The 17813-nt window shown below is 45.4% G+C and overlaps 2 protein-coding genes across 8 annotated transcripts in view; both read right to left on the bottom strand.

Annotated features, from left to right (window-relative positions):
* Window positions 1-9785, bottom strand: part of LOC117397458 (serine/threonine-protein kinase SIK2-like) — a 30936-nt gene extending 21151 nt beyond the window's left edge. For 2 of the 3 annotated variants that reach the window (XR_009311101.1, XM_059009721.1), the window contains exons 1-3: window positions 9271-9785; window positions 4106-4222; window positions 1498-1561 (exon numbers count right to left, since the gene is read on the bottom strand). Coding sequence is in view for 2 of the 3 variants with exons in the window: in XM_059009721.1 (XP_058865704.1) it covers window positions 1498-1561; window positions 4106-4222; window positions 9271-9399 (310 nt within the window). In the remaining variant the exon portion in view is untranslated. The remainder of the gene's footprint in view (window positions 1-1497; window positions 1562-4105; window positions 4223-9270) is intronic. The other variant, XM_059009722.1, reaches the window with a different exon arrangement.
* A 1797-nt stretch (window positions 9786-11582) lies between these two features.
* Window positions 11583-17810, bottom strand: LOC117397317 (layilin-like). 5 transcript variants are annotated; one of them, XM_059009725.1, is made up of 8 exons: window positions 16233-17810; window positions 15800-15823; window positions 15322-15619; window positions 14989-15146; window positions 14586-14630; window positions 14402-14488; window positions 12715-12817; window positions 11583-12497 (listed from the first exon to the last, which is right to left on the bottom strand). In XM_059009725.1, the coding sequence occupies exons 1-8, from the start codon at window positions 16306-16308 to the stop codon at window positions 12182-12184; spliced, it is 1107 nt and encodes a 368-aa protein (XP_058865708.1). In that variant the 5' UTR covers window positions 16309-17810; the 3' UTR covers window positions 11583-12181. The 5 variants fall into 5 exon arrangements, with proteins under 5 accessions (XP_058865708.1, XP_058865706.1, XP_058865707.1 ...); XM_059009723.1 differs by having other exon boundaries at window positions 11795-12500; XM_059009724.1 differs by having other exon boundaries at window positions 11795-12500; window positions 15800-15820.
* Between the last annotated feature and the right edge of the window lie 3 nt (window positions 17811-17813).

The raw sequence follows: 17813 nt of genomic DNA, 5'->3' as shown, positions 1-17813 counted from the left end.
TTAGTCAGTTCCTATTGGGTGACAAATCAGCCAAATGTCAAAGCAGCGTGATGTTCTGCTTTCTATCCTTGTGTGTGTCAGAGGCTTGCGGCAGCACTGGCTTCCTGACGTGCTTCGAGTGTGGGAGGCTGCTGCTGAAACTCCCGCGTCTCTCTGGGAATGCAGCGTCAACAAGCTCAGAGAAATCATGGAAGAACACAGCAAGCACACAGCTCAGGGGGTCACAACAGGAAACTGCACTGCCTCGTATCAGAACCTACTGAAGTGAACTCCACATACCCCAGGGTGAAAGCACAAAGTCTTTGCACTTTCATAATCTACTGCAAGCAGGCTTTTAGATTCTCTCTTCTATAGCAGAGACACACACAGACACCAACACACGGACATACACTGAGAAAGAGACGCACACACACACAGCGCCCACAGACACACACAGATACACACACACAGACAGTGCCTACAAACACACACACACACACACACACACACAGCGCCCACAGACACACACAGATACACACACACAGACAGTGCCTACAGACACACACAGACACAGTGCCCACAGACACACACACACACACACACACAGTGCCCACAGACACGCACACAGACAGCAGGGATGCACGTTATCAAAGGGCCCCACGCTGCAGTGTGTATTTCACAGTCTAATCCTCAACAGGGATAAGGTCAGGGCAGGATTTCACTATTAAGAGAGACCGGGTGACGTAGATGCAGCTGTTTAATAGCAGCTCTGACATTTGTCATGTAATCAGATTAGTCAAACAATACAGCAGATTCACGGCTGTCTCTACTGTCTACACAGACCACCTCTTAAAACACAAAAACAGGAATCCAGTGAGCCAGCCTCTTCACAGGGGCAGTGGAACCGATTCCTCAAAACACACGAGCACACAAACCTGGACCAGGGGACACCATTGGAAATGAAGTGGAGATTTAGGACAGAGGGAAGGAGACTCTTCTTCACACAGAGAGTGCTGAGGGGATGGGATGGGTGACCTAGTCATGTTGTTGAAGGAGACTCTTCTTCACACAGAGAGTGCTGAGGGGATGGGATGGGTGACCTAGTCATGTTGCTGAAGGAGACTCTTCTTCACACAGAGAGTGGTGAGGGGATGGGATGGGTGACCTAGTCATGTTGCTGAAGGAGACTCTTCTTCACACAGAGAGTGCTGCGGGGATGGGATGGGTTCCTAGTCATGTTGCTGATGCAGAATCACTGGGATCCTTGAAGACCCGACTTGACAAAGCTCTGAGATCAATCAGCTGCTCAGAACCGGACGAGCACGGATGGGCCGAATGGCCTCGTCTTGTTTGAAAATGTTCTCATATCTTTGTAACTAGATCATGAACTACCTCTTATACAGATCAGTTTTCTTTACATCCTCACAAAACGACTGACCAGCACAGCCACCTCAGCAAAATCATGGAGATGATCAATGTATCCAAATCACATTAAACAAATCAGGCGCGTTCACTTACCAAAAATCTCCCCGTTTTTGGCGTACTCCGTTACAAGGTACAGCATGTTTTTTGTCTCCATTACCTGTTAATGAGAAGAATGCGTTACTAGGAACAGGAAAATAGTACTCAAGTTAAAGGGATATTTTCAGTGAGGAGTCAAACAATCTAAAGGGAACTGCAGTGGCTTCATTTAAAAATACACGCTGCTAGCAAAAACAATTCCAGTACATCTTAGCTAATATGAATTGCAATCATTTCTTAGGGGTCAGGTTTTCCTATATGAAAAACGCACACATTATGGTCGAGGGGCAGTGGGGTTTTTAATGGTCATTTATTTGAAGGCGTTGGTGTAGAATGTCCATCGCACACTCCTTGCAGACACTTCAATGCACATCCTCAAGCCCCATATAGAAACTGAAAACACTTCAGTCACAGGAAAGCAGGGACTGGTACTCCAGTGCCAGCCAATGCATCTACCTTCTGGGAGTGCTTTTAAAATAAACACTGATCAGCCCTCCGTTAAAGTTCAGAAACAGAGAAGCTAATTACATGAGGAAACATAACAGCAAGAACTATGAGGAGATCCCCACCTCCCTCCCTCCCTCCCTCTCTCACACACACACACACAGACACAGAGAGACACGCACACACACACACACACACACACACACAGACTGACACACACACCAGGGTTCTTAGTGACCTCACAGTCACTGCTCTCATATCCTGTGTGCTGGGAGCTTGTTTGTACAGTTCTATACTCTGGAGCTGAGAGAGGGCAGTGAACCAGGCTGGAAGTTGAGTCCCCGAGTCCCCACACAGCTGCTGAGCTTGTGAAAGCAGCCGCCCCTCTAGACTGCACATTCAGGGTGAGCGCAGGACTAGAGGAGACCCCATGACTGTTCACAGCACTGGAGTTAATCCTCGAATGAGGATCAGTGAATAACCCACATCACTGGACTGAGATACATGCAAGGAGGGACTGCGATCCTATCAAGAGAAACTCTCTTTCAGATCTGAACACACTGCGATCCTTGCAAGAGAAACTCTCTTTCAGATCTGAACACCATGAGAAATGCAGATTTACAAAGAGCCGGCTTCATTTAATCCCGTTTTTAATATATATATATATATACAGTATATATTATGAAGTTCTATCTTTCAGAGTGCTCCTGGGCTCTGGTGCTCAAATAGAGATTGTTTTCCTCTGTATCTGCCTGGCTTTGAGCTTGTCTGGAGAATCGCTTCCATGTGATCTGTCAGCAGAGCTCTTCCGTGACTCAGCGCACTCCTCTATTAATTTGAAACAGAATTCTCTGCACACCTCAGAACTTGTTCAAATATAGCAGAAGGGAAAAAACACACACACGCACGCACGCACGCACGCACGCGCACGCACGCACGCACGCACGCACACACGCACGCACGCACACAGCACTGTAACACAGCGGCGGTGAAACGACCCAGGAAGTAAAAGCAGTAACAGGCTTCCTGAAAGGCCAGGCACAGCAAACTCTTTAACCCTGTGTAGCCGCAGAGGTTTAGGAATGAAAAATAAATAAAAACAGACGTTTCTTACAAAACTGCACACTTGAGACCTATACAGGGAACACAAGTGCCTGGCAGGGCTGGTGTGTCACAGCCTTGTGTTCGCTCCTTGAACAGAGGCCTCCTGCTTCTTCCTGTTGTTCAGCAGGTTCAAAGTGCCCGGTACTAAACTCCACTACAGACACCCCTGACTACCCAGCTGCTGTTCCAAGACCCCCCCACCACGCCTCCTTCTCCGGGGGTTGTGTGTTTGTTTTGCATTAGCGATGATGTCACGACTGCCCACTGAGAGAACATTGCATTCTACACAGGAAACCGTGAGGTCATCAACTGAACTCACTCCCCCTTGAATAACCCTGACAGGCTGCATTGAAGAAGAGGCTATTTAAAGGCCCTGGCGTTTCCATGGGAACCACCCTGCAGGTTTTCAGCTAGTTCCCTTTAGCTAGGATGTTTAAAACAAACACACAAACAAACACCCACACTGGCACACAGCGTTGAGATGTAAAGACTTTCAAATCTTTAAAAACCCGTTTCCTTACCTTCAAACACTCCCTTAATGTTTCAATCACTTTCTTAAGGTATGAAACTGGCAAGAAGCTACTCACTGGGGTGAAACGACCCAGGAAGTAAAGCAGTTACAGACTTCCTGGGAGTCAAGGCAAGCAAACTGAGCACTTTGTGTAGTACCAGATGGCCTTGATTGCTAAAATATGCTTGCTTTAAAAGCTGCACATTTCAGACCTAGGCAGCTAATGGAAGTGCAAAAGGTTGCTTTTATTAATATTTTTTACTGACAGTTATTTTAATGTTCCTGTATTCAAGTCATGGGCAAAAACAGCTGCTTCCTCCTGGGCAGAGATAACTGGAGTGAAAGAGCCACCAAACAAATGAATTGGGATCTGAGCCCATTGGCTGGACGTGAACCACACAGCACCGGGTTCAAAGAGGAACGCCTCTCCATTCCCATGAAGAGGCCGCTCTGCAGCGGACAGGCGAGCGCAGGTCTGGTGCTGACGTCAGTGCAGTGCACTCACCAGCCACTAGGAGGCGGTCCATTGCTACGGTACATGCATACCTGGTAGAGCTTGATAATGTGAGGGTGATTCAGCATCTTCATGATCTGAACTTCTCGGTAGATCTTCTCTAGATTCACAGCGTCCAGTTGAGACTTGTCAATAATCTTTATTGCAACCTGGCAAAAAAGAAAAAAGAAAACTCATTGCTATGAATGGGTGCTCAGTGTTTGTATCATTGCTATGAATGGGTGCTCAGTGTTTGTATCACTGCTATGAATGGGTGCTCAGTGTTTGTATCATTGCTATGAATGGGTGCTCAGTGTTTGTATCATTGCTATGAATGGGTGCTCAGTGTTTGTATCATTGCTATGAATGGGTGCTCAGTGTTTGTATCATTGCTATGAATGGGTGCTCAGTGTTTGTATCGTTGCTATGAATGGGTGCTCAGTGTTTGTATCGTTGCTATGAATGGGTGCTCAGTGTTTGTATCATTGCTATGAATGGGTGCTCAGTGTTTGTATCGTTGCTATGAATGGGTGCTCAGTGTTTGTATCGTTGCTATGAATGGGTGCTCAGTGTTTGTATCATTGCTATGAATGGGTGCTCAGTGTTTGTATCGTTGCTATGAATGGGTGCTCAGTGTTTGTATCACTGCTATGAATGGGTGCTCAGTGTTTGTATCATTGCTATGAATGGGTGCTCAGTGTTTGTATCACTGCTGTATCGTTGCTATGCATTTCTGAGGCTATCATGTCATTCTATGGTGTTTTAAAGAATCACGAGTTTCTAACACAGTCACATGACGTTTCTACCCACAGGAGAATATTAAAGGAATGTATCCAGTCAGCATGAACAGTACAAAGCTGAAGCACAAAAGAATGCAGAGGTTTTAAAATAGAGTGGGATTTCTTTGTGGTCGGGCGTTGCACAGTTTTGGGGCGTCCCCGGCACATCTCAGTGAATCCTGCTGCTTGTGAATGCAGGGTGTGTCTGGAGAGACTCCAGTAAGGAGACAGGCACGTTACTGCAGTCTTTAAATAAGTGAAACTGCAGGGTTATTAGTTAGTCCTACAATTGAAGACTACAGTGCACACCTCATTCTTAAATACCATGTCTGGCGTATACAAGCCCCAGCAGAAAACACTGAACCTTTCCCTGCTTCACTTAGTGCCTTACAGTTCAACACCAGAGCACCCAACTTATTAAACACTGAACTCCACTTCTCCTAGCTTCACCTCAATAACACTGATGAAGACACTCGCTCAAACGCCTGTCTGCCTGACTCTGTTTCACCTCAATAACACTGATGAAGACACTCGCTCAAACGCCTGTCTGCCTGACTCTGTTTCACCTCAATAACACTGATGAAGACACTCGCTCAAACGCCTGTCTGCCTGACTCTGTTTCTTCCACAGACGGTGCTAACAAACATGAAACAAAAGCTTTTTCAAAAGACAGAGACAGCGAGTGCTTCAGGAGTTTACCAACTGTAGGCCTTCCCTGTGTATAACACCAGGCCCACATCAACAATATAAACAGCTCTTAGTCAGAATGAAACTTCCCTGGGCACAGATATTTTCACACAGTCTGCAGTAAGTGAGCGCTTTAAAGAAACAGCCAGACAAAGCCAGCGTTGTGTGCTGCTATTCCAGCTCCTGCCCTCGAGGGGGAAGGTTCAGATAAACGTAGCCTGTACTGCAGAGCTGCTTTCACAGCAGGCCTCCGTCCAGTCAGTCCGGTCCTGACAGGAAGCGGACATAGAAGGAGTCGTTCTATTTCAGTGTGAGAGTTAAGAAAACGAAACACAAGGGTGACCGCTCTCCCAGTACTGCGATTGCTGCAGAGGCTCAATCACAAACCCAAGCCTGCTGCAGGAACACCAGGCTCCAGCTGTCATGCTCTGTACTGCGAGGGACTCTTCAAACCCCTGGGGACGAAATCCCTGCACAGAGACACAGAGCAGGCAGCCGAGCATCTGTCACACTGCACACACGCTCTCAACGCATCTGAACAACTGCTTATCCATTCATTCAGTCTGTCACACTGCACACACGCTCTCCACGCATCTGAACAACTGCTCATCCATTCGTTCCAGTATTACATGTTTTTGAGGTATCAGATTCTGGGGATGGGGGGTGTGTCTGTCAGTAGATCCGTCCATCTGAAGCCTTGTTTATCAAACCCCAGTTAAGCATGTCATTGGTAATAGTTCCTCTCTTCTGAAACGTTCTGCACACAGAATGCTCAAGCAGTTAACTGAGATAATGGGTAATTAGAGGTTTGAAAGGGTTTCACAATGCACAGGTTTGGCTTCCTCACAGAACAAGCCTGAGGCTGAAAGTGACGAGTGGGGCGATTCAGGAAACGTTTGCACTGTTTTTAAATAGCACAGCGTTGACAAGTGAACAATTGTGTAAACCTCTTCTTTTTAAATACACACAGCTTTCCACACATGACAACAACAAGGTGGAATGGTTCGTGCCTGACTCTCCCCAATGCGTTGCTCTGTAAACGATACAGGTGTTGCATTAACCAAACGCAAGGACACGGGATCTGTGACGTGCCGCTGCAGCACTGCAAGTGTTTGCATGCTCCTGGTCTCCTAGGAAAACGTAGCCTTCTCGTGATACTAATCAGACACTTGAAACAGAGCTTGTGATCCCAGCATCGCGCTATGAATCAGCTGGAAAACACAGGTATGACTCTCCCCATGCTAAAGTGAAATGAAACCCTCTTCAGCTGTAAAGACAGCAGAGTGCCGCTCTTCTGTACAGACTGCAGCAGCTGCTGTACTGTAGACAGCATGCAGGCACTGGTTTCCTTTGCAACGTTGTGATTCACTCTGTTACACCAGCGAGTACCAACACGCTCCTCTGTACTGTCACTGCAAGCAGCGTGTGATCCAATATCGCAACATGTGTCCCGAATTTAAACAAGCGGCAGATTGGGTTTTTTGCTTATTTAAATGATAAACTACTTATAAGAAATAAAAAGGGCTTTATTTGAAAGAAAGGTTCGATTTTGAAGGCAAGCGCTCCTTTGAAATGTTACATTAATACACAACACCTGGCTGGTCATATTTTGACCGCTTATGAATGGACAGCACATGAAATATGATTCACTTTATTTCTCGTTTACTGCTGGGGTTCCCCGTTTTGTGCAAACCCCAAAATACAGGCGTTTCAACCCAACCCGTTTATGCCAAATACACTAAAGCACAAAATGACTATTTTAATGAATTTATTTATTTATTTTAAATAAGGAGTTGTGGTTCTGAATCCTGGTGTAACAAATTAAATTGCACAGCGACCTGTCGCTCTAGTTACCCTAATTGAAGTGAATGGGAGACGGTGCGGGTAAAACAGCCGCCAGTCACGCTTCACGAGCTGCACGGCAAATGAACATTTCAATCCATGCAAAGACAAGCTCGGCGTCCCTTCACTGACTGCGGTTATGTGTTGGCACGCTAATAATACTTGACGTCATATAAAAGTACCCAATAACATGCTATTCTGGGGAGTAAAAAAAAAGGATTCTTGTCAAATGACTTAGTCTTAAATAGAATCGTCATATTCGGTTTCGATATTACAGATGATCTAATTCCGTAGCTATGAACGCGATATAAAACGCACACACATGTAGCCTCTTTCAAAAGGGAAAACGAGCCGTTAACACATTTCAGACACTGAACAGCGCATAGCAACAAAAACGCTTTATTAATAATAATAATAATAATAATAATAATAATAATAATAATAATAATACAAACATTTTCCAAATAAGTGAATGAACGCCATGTAACCCGTGTTCGTGTATTGGCAACGCCACAGTAAGCCGCAGCTAACACACATCTGCTAATAAACAGCATCTCTGCTTTCAAACCGATGCGTTGTCCCTCAAGTCACCTTATAGCTCCGGGTGTTTTTCTTTGAAATCATACAGAATGACTCCCTAACAGTATGTATTGATGCCGCGCTGTACCACATCTATAGAAACGGGTCTCAAACCAAACGTCATTCAAGAAACCTGCTTTTTAAAATGTGCAAAAAAAAAATTAAACACAGTGGAATAGATTCACAAAACTTCATGAAACCCGACACAAAACAGCGACCCGTTTAACTGCAGCGCATTCCCACTCCCGAGAGGTTTAACCCACGCCGCGGTGAAGCGCGCCCCGCGTCGTGGGTATTTGAGGATGAACAATGGGCAGTTTGGATACAGGGACACAATTCATTACGGGTATCAGGACAAAAACAACAGCAAGAAAACTTCACAAATATGTGACGACACCCCGTCTGAATTCAACCAAGACGGCGCCGTGTGACTCTAATGTTTCATTTCGTAGAGGCACAAAATATAATGTTCACAACAAGTCTGCTCACACCCGTGTCTCGACACTTCGGTAATATAACACTACAACACGACGAGAAGAAGTTATAAACCTGCACGCAACTTCTCAAAGCAGCTCTCGCGTGTCATATTTAATTAATATTTACTAGTTGAATTTATTAAGCTGGTGAAGACAGTCCGCTGGGGTTAATCTGGGGTCTGATTCCCACACACCGTCAGAGCCGCTCTGCACGCCAGGGTGTCCGAGTCGAAATGTTTTGCAGATTTCAGTGCCGGCATGTCGTCTTGACTTTACAGTGTCTGTACCAGCAGTTTTCACTAATTGTAATAAAGATGACGTACTTTTAAACAGGGGAATGCATCCGCGTTCAATTATTTATCCGCAAAGTCTTCGGTTACATACAAACGTGCAAGGTGAATTACTGTAAATAAAACGATGGCCAGGTAACACGGATATGTGGCTATTCTTTTTAAAATCCGGCATTAGGACTCCAGTATTGCGATTATATAACGTTAACGTTACATAAGCATTGTCATAACACCACCACACAGTATGCACACATGAACAGTTGAACAAGCCACACATACCTACACTAAAGCCAGCCGTGCATTCACACTGCAACGCGACAGGTAAGCAGTGAAGCGAGTACGCTTCGTTATAATATAGAGTGCAGGCTGATCGCTGAGTGTTGAACTCGCGTCCCCACTACAGAAACTCCCGACTCGAGGAGTCGAGCCCCGCTCCCTGCAGCGCCCGTGCATTTCCACGCCGCGTTGTTTACCGTGGGCGCATTCCTGCGTTCTTAGGTAGGACACGCATATTTAAGCGCACAGACTCGGCGGAGTTTGCACAGAACAAGCGTCAGTTACTTGCCTCGGTCTTGGTGATACGGTGCCGCGCCAGCTTCACAACAGCGAAATTGCCTTTTCCTAAGGTGCGCTCGATGTCATAGAAACCCACCCGAACCGGACCTCGTCTCTGTTGACAATCCGCCATGACCATGCTGGTGAAACCGAGACACCAAGAAAAATCTAATATTTATACACTATAAAAAAAAAAAACAAGAAGATCCATTTTTTTTTTTTTTTTTTTTTTTCAAAGCTTGGTCCTTATTTGCAAGCAGTTTACAAAACAAGGCATTCTTAATAACACCGAGGGCTGGTGGGCTGAGCACAGCACCCTGACACGACTCGCTGTTATTCAAACACACACAGGACCGGACCGGACCGGACTGCTACGGAGCTCGCAGGAGGCATCGTGTTCCTTTGGTTGACGTCCATTGACGTCAGAGCCGCTGGGGGTATATGTACAGTGGGCGGGGTTATGAAGCCGAGCCTAACTTCACTGCCAAACTGTCTCCAAGGCAACCAGATCCACCTCTTACGTCAAAGCCCGGCCGCTGCTATTCTAAAAGCTGTCAATCTGTTTGCACACTGAAAACAAGCCTGTGCGTTCGACCTCAGCCGCTGGGAGACGTGTGATAACGTTTCTGTGGAGGGGGGCAGGGCAGGTGAGTATGCATTTGTAAGCCGTTTTAACTTCGTACAGCTACGTGCCAGCTCAGTTATACGAATCTGTCTGCCACCAAGCTAAGCTGTGTGTGCTGCCGCTGCTCAGCCCCTTCAAACCTATATAAACTCGACATTAAAAATGCAAAACATGTTTTATATTACATGGCAAATCACATCCTCCTTCATTTATTACAGCTGTAGTGATCCTGAATGGCATTTTACACTAAGAAAATAGACAGCAGACGCTGCTGGCTTGCCAGTTTGTTTATTGCACTGCACCTTTGCAATATCATTTCAAATGAATACAAAGCTTTCACATGGTGTCATAATTGTGCGGACACGCATTCTCTTATAGAATATTACATTCAAGTTAAACTAGGAGTAGGTTACGCAGCTTAGACCGGCGCTCAGTTTGCTTGCTACGTGCTTCAGTGTGGTAATCGGGCAGGTTTATTACAGCTTGGGGCAGGAAGCCAAACGGACAATTAAAAGAAACCCTATTTTCTTCCTTGATTGTAAACATTCTTCTAAGAGTCAAGGATACGATCGTGATCCGTGATCCGCAGCTCAACACTGCCCTCTAGTGTGCGTGTCGTGTATTGCAGTGTGACAGGACAGCTCTCCGCTCGCTGTGGAACATGCATGTTTCATTAAGCTAGAGCAGCGAGTCTAAAATAACGTCATACATTTTCAATGGTTTTTTAATTCAATTTTTTAGTTTTTACAGCTTTTACAAAAAAATAGGTCTATAGGTCGTGCTTTATTTATTATTATTATCTTTGATCGATTTTAACCTGTTAAGCCTTGTTTATTTTGAGAGGTGAATGTTATTAAGTTGAATCCATAGTGATGTTAAGTCAGTACCAGGCTCTGTGTGTTTCTTATTGTTAGCGGGAGCACTGTTTTCCACTCGATCATTTGCAATGTATTTTATTGGAACAGTGTGATTATCCAAACGAGCCTCCCATTCCAGCTGCACATGCAATGTTCTTGTTTTACACAAACCCCCCGTTTCGATAATGTTTGCTCTCTTTGTGAATGGCGCCAGGGTCTGTTTCTTCACTATTCATACTTGTTCTCATCAGATAGTTCTTCTCTGCTCAGTCTAACCGGCTGCCATCCTGCTCACTTGTTTCCACTACAGTTTTTTTTTTATTCTTCCTGGTTCCTCAGAAATCATGTGATATTTCGACCTTTCAACTCGGCTTCACAGATTCAGTGCTTTGCTTTGCAATCCCTTTCACTGCTTTCCTTTGTATGGTACACGTGTGGTACTGCACTCTGACACTCTGACGTTCCTGACACTGTTCATTTCTAATGCCCTGACATTAATACAGCAACTACAGTGCAGAATAACATTGCTCTGAGAGACGATGAGCCCCCGAGCCAATGAAAGACAACATGACAGGGTCTATGGAAATGCATGACAGGCTCTCCAGGAGACAGGCTCTGTGGAAATGCATGACAGGCTCTCCTGGAGACAGGCTCTGTGGAAATGCATGACAGGCTCTCCTGGAGACAGGCTCTGTGGAAATGCATGACAGGCTCTGTGGAAATGCATGACAGGCTCTGTGGAAATGCATGACAGGCTCTATGGAAATGTGGAAATGCATGACAGGCTCTATGGAAATGCATGACAGGCTCTGTGGAAATGCATGACAGGCTCTATGGAAATGTGGAAATGCATGACAGGCTCTGTGGAAATGCATGACAGGCTCTATGGAAATGTGGAAATGCATGACAGGCTCTATGGAAATGCATGACAGGCTCTGTGGAAATGCATGACAGGCTCTATGGAAATGTGGAAATGCATGACAGGCTCTGTGGAAATGCATGACAGGCTCTATGGAAATGTGGAAATGCATGACAGGCTCTGTGGAAATGCATGACAGGCTCTATGGAAATGTGGAAATGCATGACAGGCTCTGTGGAAATGCATGACAGGCTCTATGGAAATGTGGAAATGCATGACAGGCTCTATGGAAATGCATGACAGGCTCTATGGAAATGTGGAAATGCATGACAGGCTCTATGGAAATGCATGACAGGCCCTGTGGAAATGCTTACGATATGTTTTATAAAGCCAGTTTTTATAAGCACCATTAAATGTGAGTTGTGTGTTTTTTTTCTGTACAGTTTTATTAGCTTCATGGTGGCATATTATTTCTAACAGCAAACGCATGCCCATTTCACAAAGACAGCAAGCGCACTAGCGGCGTGAGCCCTCTCACGTTCTCCCCCAGTCTCTCTCTCTCTCTCTCTCTCTCTCTCTCTCAGTAGCCATAGATGTCGTTGTCGACCCAGCCGGACTCCTTTCTGCCGCTGCTGCTCGTCTCGTAAATGTCGTTGTTGACGAAGCCGCTCTCGCCGCGCTCCGAGTTGCTGGCGCTCATGTTGTCGTAGTCACCTGACAGGTCGTGCCCCGAGGAGGCTCGGAATGAAGTGTTCTTGATGTCGGGTCTCGTCCCCTCGAGGTCCGCAGGGCGCTGCTTCTGGATCACACTGTAAACCTCCAGGCTGGGGCTGCTGCATCTGTTCGGAGACATCCAGAAATGGGGCTCCTTCTTACTGGTCTCAGTCCTCTCCTTCCTCCTGGAGAGAGTGCCAGACGGGACAAGAAGAAATAAACAGAGTTTCTGTGTCCTGCCGACTCACTGGGACCCGCTTTCATAAAACTAACGTCAGGATAAATACGCTGGCACCTTCTTATATGCATCTTAGGAACACAAGAAGCGTTTCCACGTGCTGTAAATCATTTGAATATACTCTGTCACTGACATACTGCTTATTATTTGAAAAGACTTACCTTCTTGCAAAAAGCTTGAAGCAAAACACGCCTGTTGTGACCACGAGCAGTAAAAGCAGCGGGATGGTAGGTATGATGATGTAAACGATATTTAAGACATTGCCTGCAGGGGACAAGAAGCCATTAGAACGACAGGTCACTAAAACACATGAATGTGATGCATTAAAGAGGAGGTAAAGCCATTAGAACGACAGGTCACTAAAACACATGAATGTGATGCATTAAAGAGGAGGTAAAGTCATTAGAACGACAGGTCACTAAAACACATGAATGTGACGCATTAAAGAGGAGGTAAAGTCATTAGAACGACAGGTCACTAAAACACATGAATGTGATGCATTAAAGAGGAGGTAAAGTCATTAGAACGACAGGTCACTAAAACACATGAATGTGACGCATTAAAGAGGAGGTAAAGTCATTAGAACGACAGGTCACTAAAACACATGAATGTGATGCATTAAAGAGGAGGTAAAGTCATTAGAACGACAGGTCACTAAAACACATGAATGTGATGCATTAAAGAGGAGGTAAAGTCATTAGAACGACAGGTCACTAAAACACATGAATGTGATGCATTAAAGAGGAGGTAAAGTCATTAGAACGACAGGTCACTAAAACACATGAATGTGACGCATTAAAGAGGAGGTAAAGTCATTAGAACGACAGGTCACTAAAACACATGAATGTGATGCATTAAAGAGGAGGTAAAGTCATTAGAACGACAGGTCACTAAAACACATGAATGTGATGCATTAAAGAGGAGGTAAAGTCATTAGAACGACAGGTCACTAAAACACATGAATGTGATGCATTAAAGAGGAGGTAAAGTCATTAGAACGACAGGTCACTAAAACACATGAATGTGATGCATTAAAGAGGAGGTAAAGTCATTAGAACGACAGGTCACTAAAACACATGAATGTGATGCATTAAAGAGGAGGTAAAGTCATTAGAACGACAGGTCACTAAAACACATGAATGTGATGCATTAAAGAGGAGGTAAAGTCATTAGAACGACAGGTCACTAAAACACATGAATGTGATGCATTAAAGAGGAGGTAAAGTCATTAGAACGACAGGTCACTAAAACACATGAATGTGATGCATTAAAGAGGAGGTAAAGACATTAGAACGACAGGTCACTAAAACACATGAATGTGATGCATTAAAGAGGAGGTAAAGTCATTAGAACGACAGGTCACTAAAACACATGAATGTGATGCATTAAAGAGGAGGTAAAGTCATTAGAACGACAGGTCACTAAAACACATGAATGTGATGCATTAAAGAGGAGGTAAAGTCATTAGAACGACAGGTCACTAAAACACATGAATGTGATGCATTAAAGAGGAGGTAAAGACATTAGAACGACAGGTCACTAAAACACATGAATGTGATGCATTAAAGAGGAGGTAAAGTCATTAGAACGACAGGTCACTAAAACACATGAATGTGATGCATTAAAGAGGAGGTAAAGACATTAGAACGACAGGTCACTAAAACACATGAATGTGATGCATTAAAGAGGAGGTAAAGTCATTAGAACGACAGGTCACTAAAACATGTGAATGTGACGCATTAAAGAGGAGGTAAAATCGTGTGTTTCTTGGAAACACTGCAGGGGGGTCTGGAACACAAAAGAGCAAATCCATTTGAAACTCATTGAAACACTTTAAACAAAGCCGACCTTTCGAGTCAGTGACCAGCACGCTGTCTTTACCCCCCTCCACGGTGACAGCTGGGTGCTTTGGTCCTAGAGATACTGCTGGGGCGTCTGAAAGGGAAAAAATGATTTTGTTGTTTCTGAGGACACTGTGTAGAGCTAACAAGATAATAATGAAAGCATGTGTTGAAATTGAAGTTCTGCTCACCTGTGTGCGCAGAGGACCCAGCTGATGTAGAGGAGGCGGCTTTTTCTGAAAGGAGAAGAATTCAAATGCTTCTGCTGATTATTTGGTGGTGATTTTATATGGAGTGTCACTGATAAACTGGGGGACTGCTCCTGAAGTCACATCAGTGCAGATCAGTGCTTGGACGTATGCAAACAGAGGGGGGTTCAGATCCGCTCCCAGTAAAGTTCTGCAGCACACTGCTGTAACTGCTTCAGACCAGCAGGGGGCAGTGCTAGCTGTGTTTAGAACGAGCTACAGCGTCATGCCAGGATACAGTCGTGTGAGGGAGTCGGGAAACAGCAGCGACTGGGGGGTCTGAAAAAGGAACCGTCTCACTTACAAATGCAATCAGAGGCCAGTTACTGCGCAGCGCTGCTCTTACCTTGAGAGTACTTGCAGATGAAATTGTTTCTGGTGTCACAGTTGTCATCGTTCCACTGGAACATGTAGAGGCCTCCGATCCCTGGGGGGGCCGACGGCTGGTGATACATCACCACACACACTTCATTACCACAGGACGGTTCATCCCAGTGCCACTTCCTGCAATTACACACAGCACAGCAGAATCACTCACCCTAACACACGCGGACACAATCCCTCAGAGTCCGACCCCTAAAAAACTGGTTTCAGGAGACGCATGGCACACCAGGGGAGACTCGGGGTTTGATACAGGTTTCAAGCTTTAGTGATGTCCAGTCACTGGACTGGAGCTTACCTGAACGTGGCTTTGCTGCCGTCCAGCCAGTAGTATCTCCCGGGGCAGTCGGCGGTGGAGTCCTGGTAGCCCTGCTTCCTTCGCAAGCCAATCCAGAAGTCCCCGTCGGAGGCTCTTAGTTCCTGGATGAAATTCTCGACGAGTTTCTGTTCGTTCTCAGACTCGATGCTCAGCAGCTCTCCCCCATCGCTCCGGCACGCTCCGCTCGCCTCCTCGAAGTTCAGCTTCCGAGACGCGTCCTGGAAATAGGCGATTTTATAGCAGGGCCTCTCGGTGCCCCTCCGACAAACCCTCTGTCCTGCAGAAAGAGGCAGAGATGAAGTAGCTGCACCGGGAGAAATCTACAAAAGAGCCCAAACAATATACAACAAACACGGACCTTGAGGTTTCCACTGTGTGAATCCATTGCAATTGCAATTGGGGGGGGGGGGGGGAGGATGTTCATTCAAAACATGATGACTCACATAATCGTACATACCTCGAGGCTCATAAAAATCCTCTGCTTTATTGCCAGCATGAAGAAAACAAGAACAGACACATTAGCAATTAAGAACTGAGGTCCGTTTTGAATCCGTCCCAGAAAGCAGTTTGCATTATGAGATCACACTGAAAAACACATTCATCTTAAACGATATCACATGCACCCAGACACAAGCCTCACTGTGCTCTCGCTCTCGCTCTCTCTCGCTCTCTCTCTCTCTCTTAAAATTAGTCTGAACATAACATAATTGCTCAGTAAATTCCATAAATGATTACGCTTCTCCTGCATTTCTGCAGAATTTAAACGCGCGTAATTGTAGAATGAATTGGGTGCGGTGAGCGCATAGCTTTTTGAATTTTACACACTGCTGTAAAAAAAACAAACAAAAAGAAACTTACACAGGACCACTCCCGTAGTTCTATAAACTTACCACTAAAGAGCTTGGATCCAGTGCAAGGATGTAACCAAATAGAAAAGATCGCTCCAAGAAGTATCACAAGATCCATTTCTTCATAGTTTCACTTGTGCCAAAAGCAACTTCAGCAAAAGTCGAATAAAAGCAGTTTCTATTCCTCGTATTTGCATATCCCAGAGTCAAAGAAAATAATAAAAAAACGTATTGGAGCAGGAATTAAAGCGAGGAGAGCGTGCGTTCTGAAATGCCCGGAGCGAGACTGTCCAGTCTGGCAGGGTGAAGCGCTCCACTGGTAGAATGCCTTTCTGTTATTAAGACAGCCCCTTTATGCTCGAATCAATACGGCAATTAGCAGAGTGACAACGTAAAGCAATTCCAACCCAGGATAAAATATGCATCCTCCTGAGGTAACGCAGACTGTCCTGCGGCATGTAATCCAGATTCACACTGACGATAGAGTAGAGACCGCCTTCCAAGTCGATTATACTGAAACACAGCTTTTCAAAAAGACGCCGCGGTTCCAGCTTCCATCCAATTGCTGGATAACACGATTGTAGCTGCTGTAGTAACGCTGTGTGCGATGCATGAATACAATGTATGATCTGCGCGCTTCGGGAAACGTTCCCCGTTAGGACAGCGGTAGGACCGGCCTTTTCTTTCGCTCGTCTTGGTAATTCTGTCCGTTTCCTCTGAATTCCCCTTTCCGCGTTTGAATTAAACAGGGAACTTCCACACGCACAGAGCTGAAAGAGGACGCCTCTTTCTGCGGGTCGTGCTTACAGATAACTTGCAGTATAAACTCTGTTAGCTTTTTATTACGTTATGTTATTACCTTTCTGCTTAAAATACAACGCTGTCGACAGGACATAACGAAACCAATGAAGTGACCATTTCGACTGTTTAACCCTTGTTAGATTAGGCCGTTTCTTTAACACACCAGATTAGCACTTGATGTTATTCGTTATTTTGTGACTCTGTTCCAGTGAAGTGCTTGTCAGTTTGAGTTTTAATATTCATTCAAGCTCCACTCCAGTGGGGCTGGTAGTTTTACATCATGCTGGTCTCATCAGAGAGCGATCTGACCCTTAATACTGAATATAAGGGAGGGCGTAAGAGTTACATTGGCATCAACAGGGGGTGACGTCATGAACCCAGGGGCGTGCGGGAGCGGAAACACCAGCCTGATTCAGTCCCGTTTCTCTAGTTTCATTGAGGTCCACTTATAGTTGCAACGTTTCATGAGAAAAGACACGCTTATTTCTTTTGTTGGGACCTTTATTGAGGTTTTCATCAATTAGGAATATAATAAAATAAAAATAAAAACGATAGGGCAGTGTGCAAGGAATGTCCTCACCAAGTTTCATCACAATCGGATAAAACTGGTTTGTGGTGCCTGGGGGTGGGGCAGTAACAGACTACCCAGAAGTCTTCAGACTGAGAGAGAGTTTTGGGGTTGGTGGGGGGAGACCCTGGTCCCGGAGAGCCGCACTCACTTCTGGTTTCCTTTCCACCCAGGTCTTTAGTCACTGCTGATTTAAAGCTAACCAGAAAGCCTGCAGGACTGTCTCTCCAGGACCAGGCTTGCCCCCCCCCCCC

This window comes from Acipenser ruthenus, chromosome 39 (genome assembly GCF_902713425.1).
Source record: "Acipenser ruthenus chromosome 39, fAciRut3.2 maternal haplotype, whole genome shotgun sequence".
NCBI lineage: Eukaryota > Metazoa > Chordata > Actinopteri > Acipenseriformes > Acipenseridae > Acipenser > Acipenser ruthenus.
This window is presented reverse-complemented; position numbering and strand designations above follow the sequence as displayed.

Coding starts and splice junctions, on each gene's coding strand:
- LOC117397317 (XM_059009723.1), bottom strand. CDS start 16,308: ATGGATCTTGTGATACTTCTTGGAGCGATCTTTTCTATTTGGTTACAT. Junction 14,631..14,988: donor CATCTGCAAGTACTCTCAAG/GTAAGAGCAGCG, acceptor TTCTCCTTTCAG/AAAAAGCCGCCTCCTCTACA. Junction 12,818..14,401: donor GCTGGTCACTGACTCGAAAG/GTCGGCTTTGTT, acceptor TGTCCCCTGCAG/GCAATGTCTTAAATATCGTT.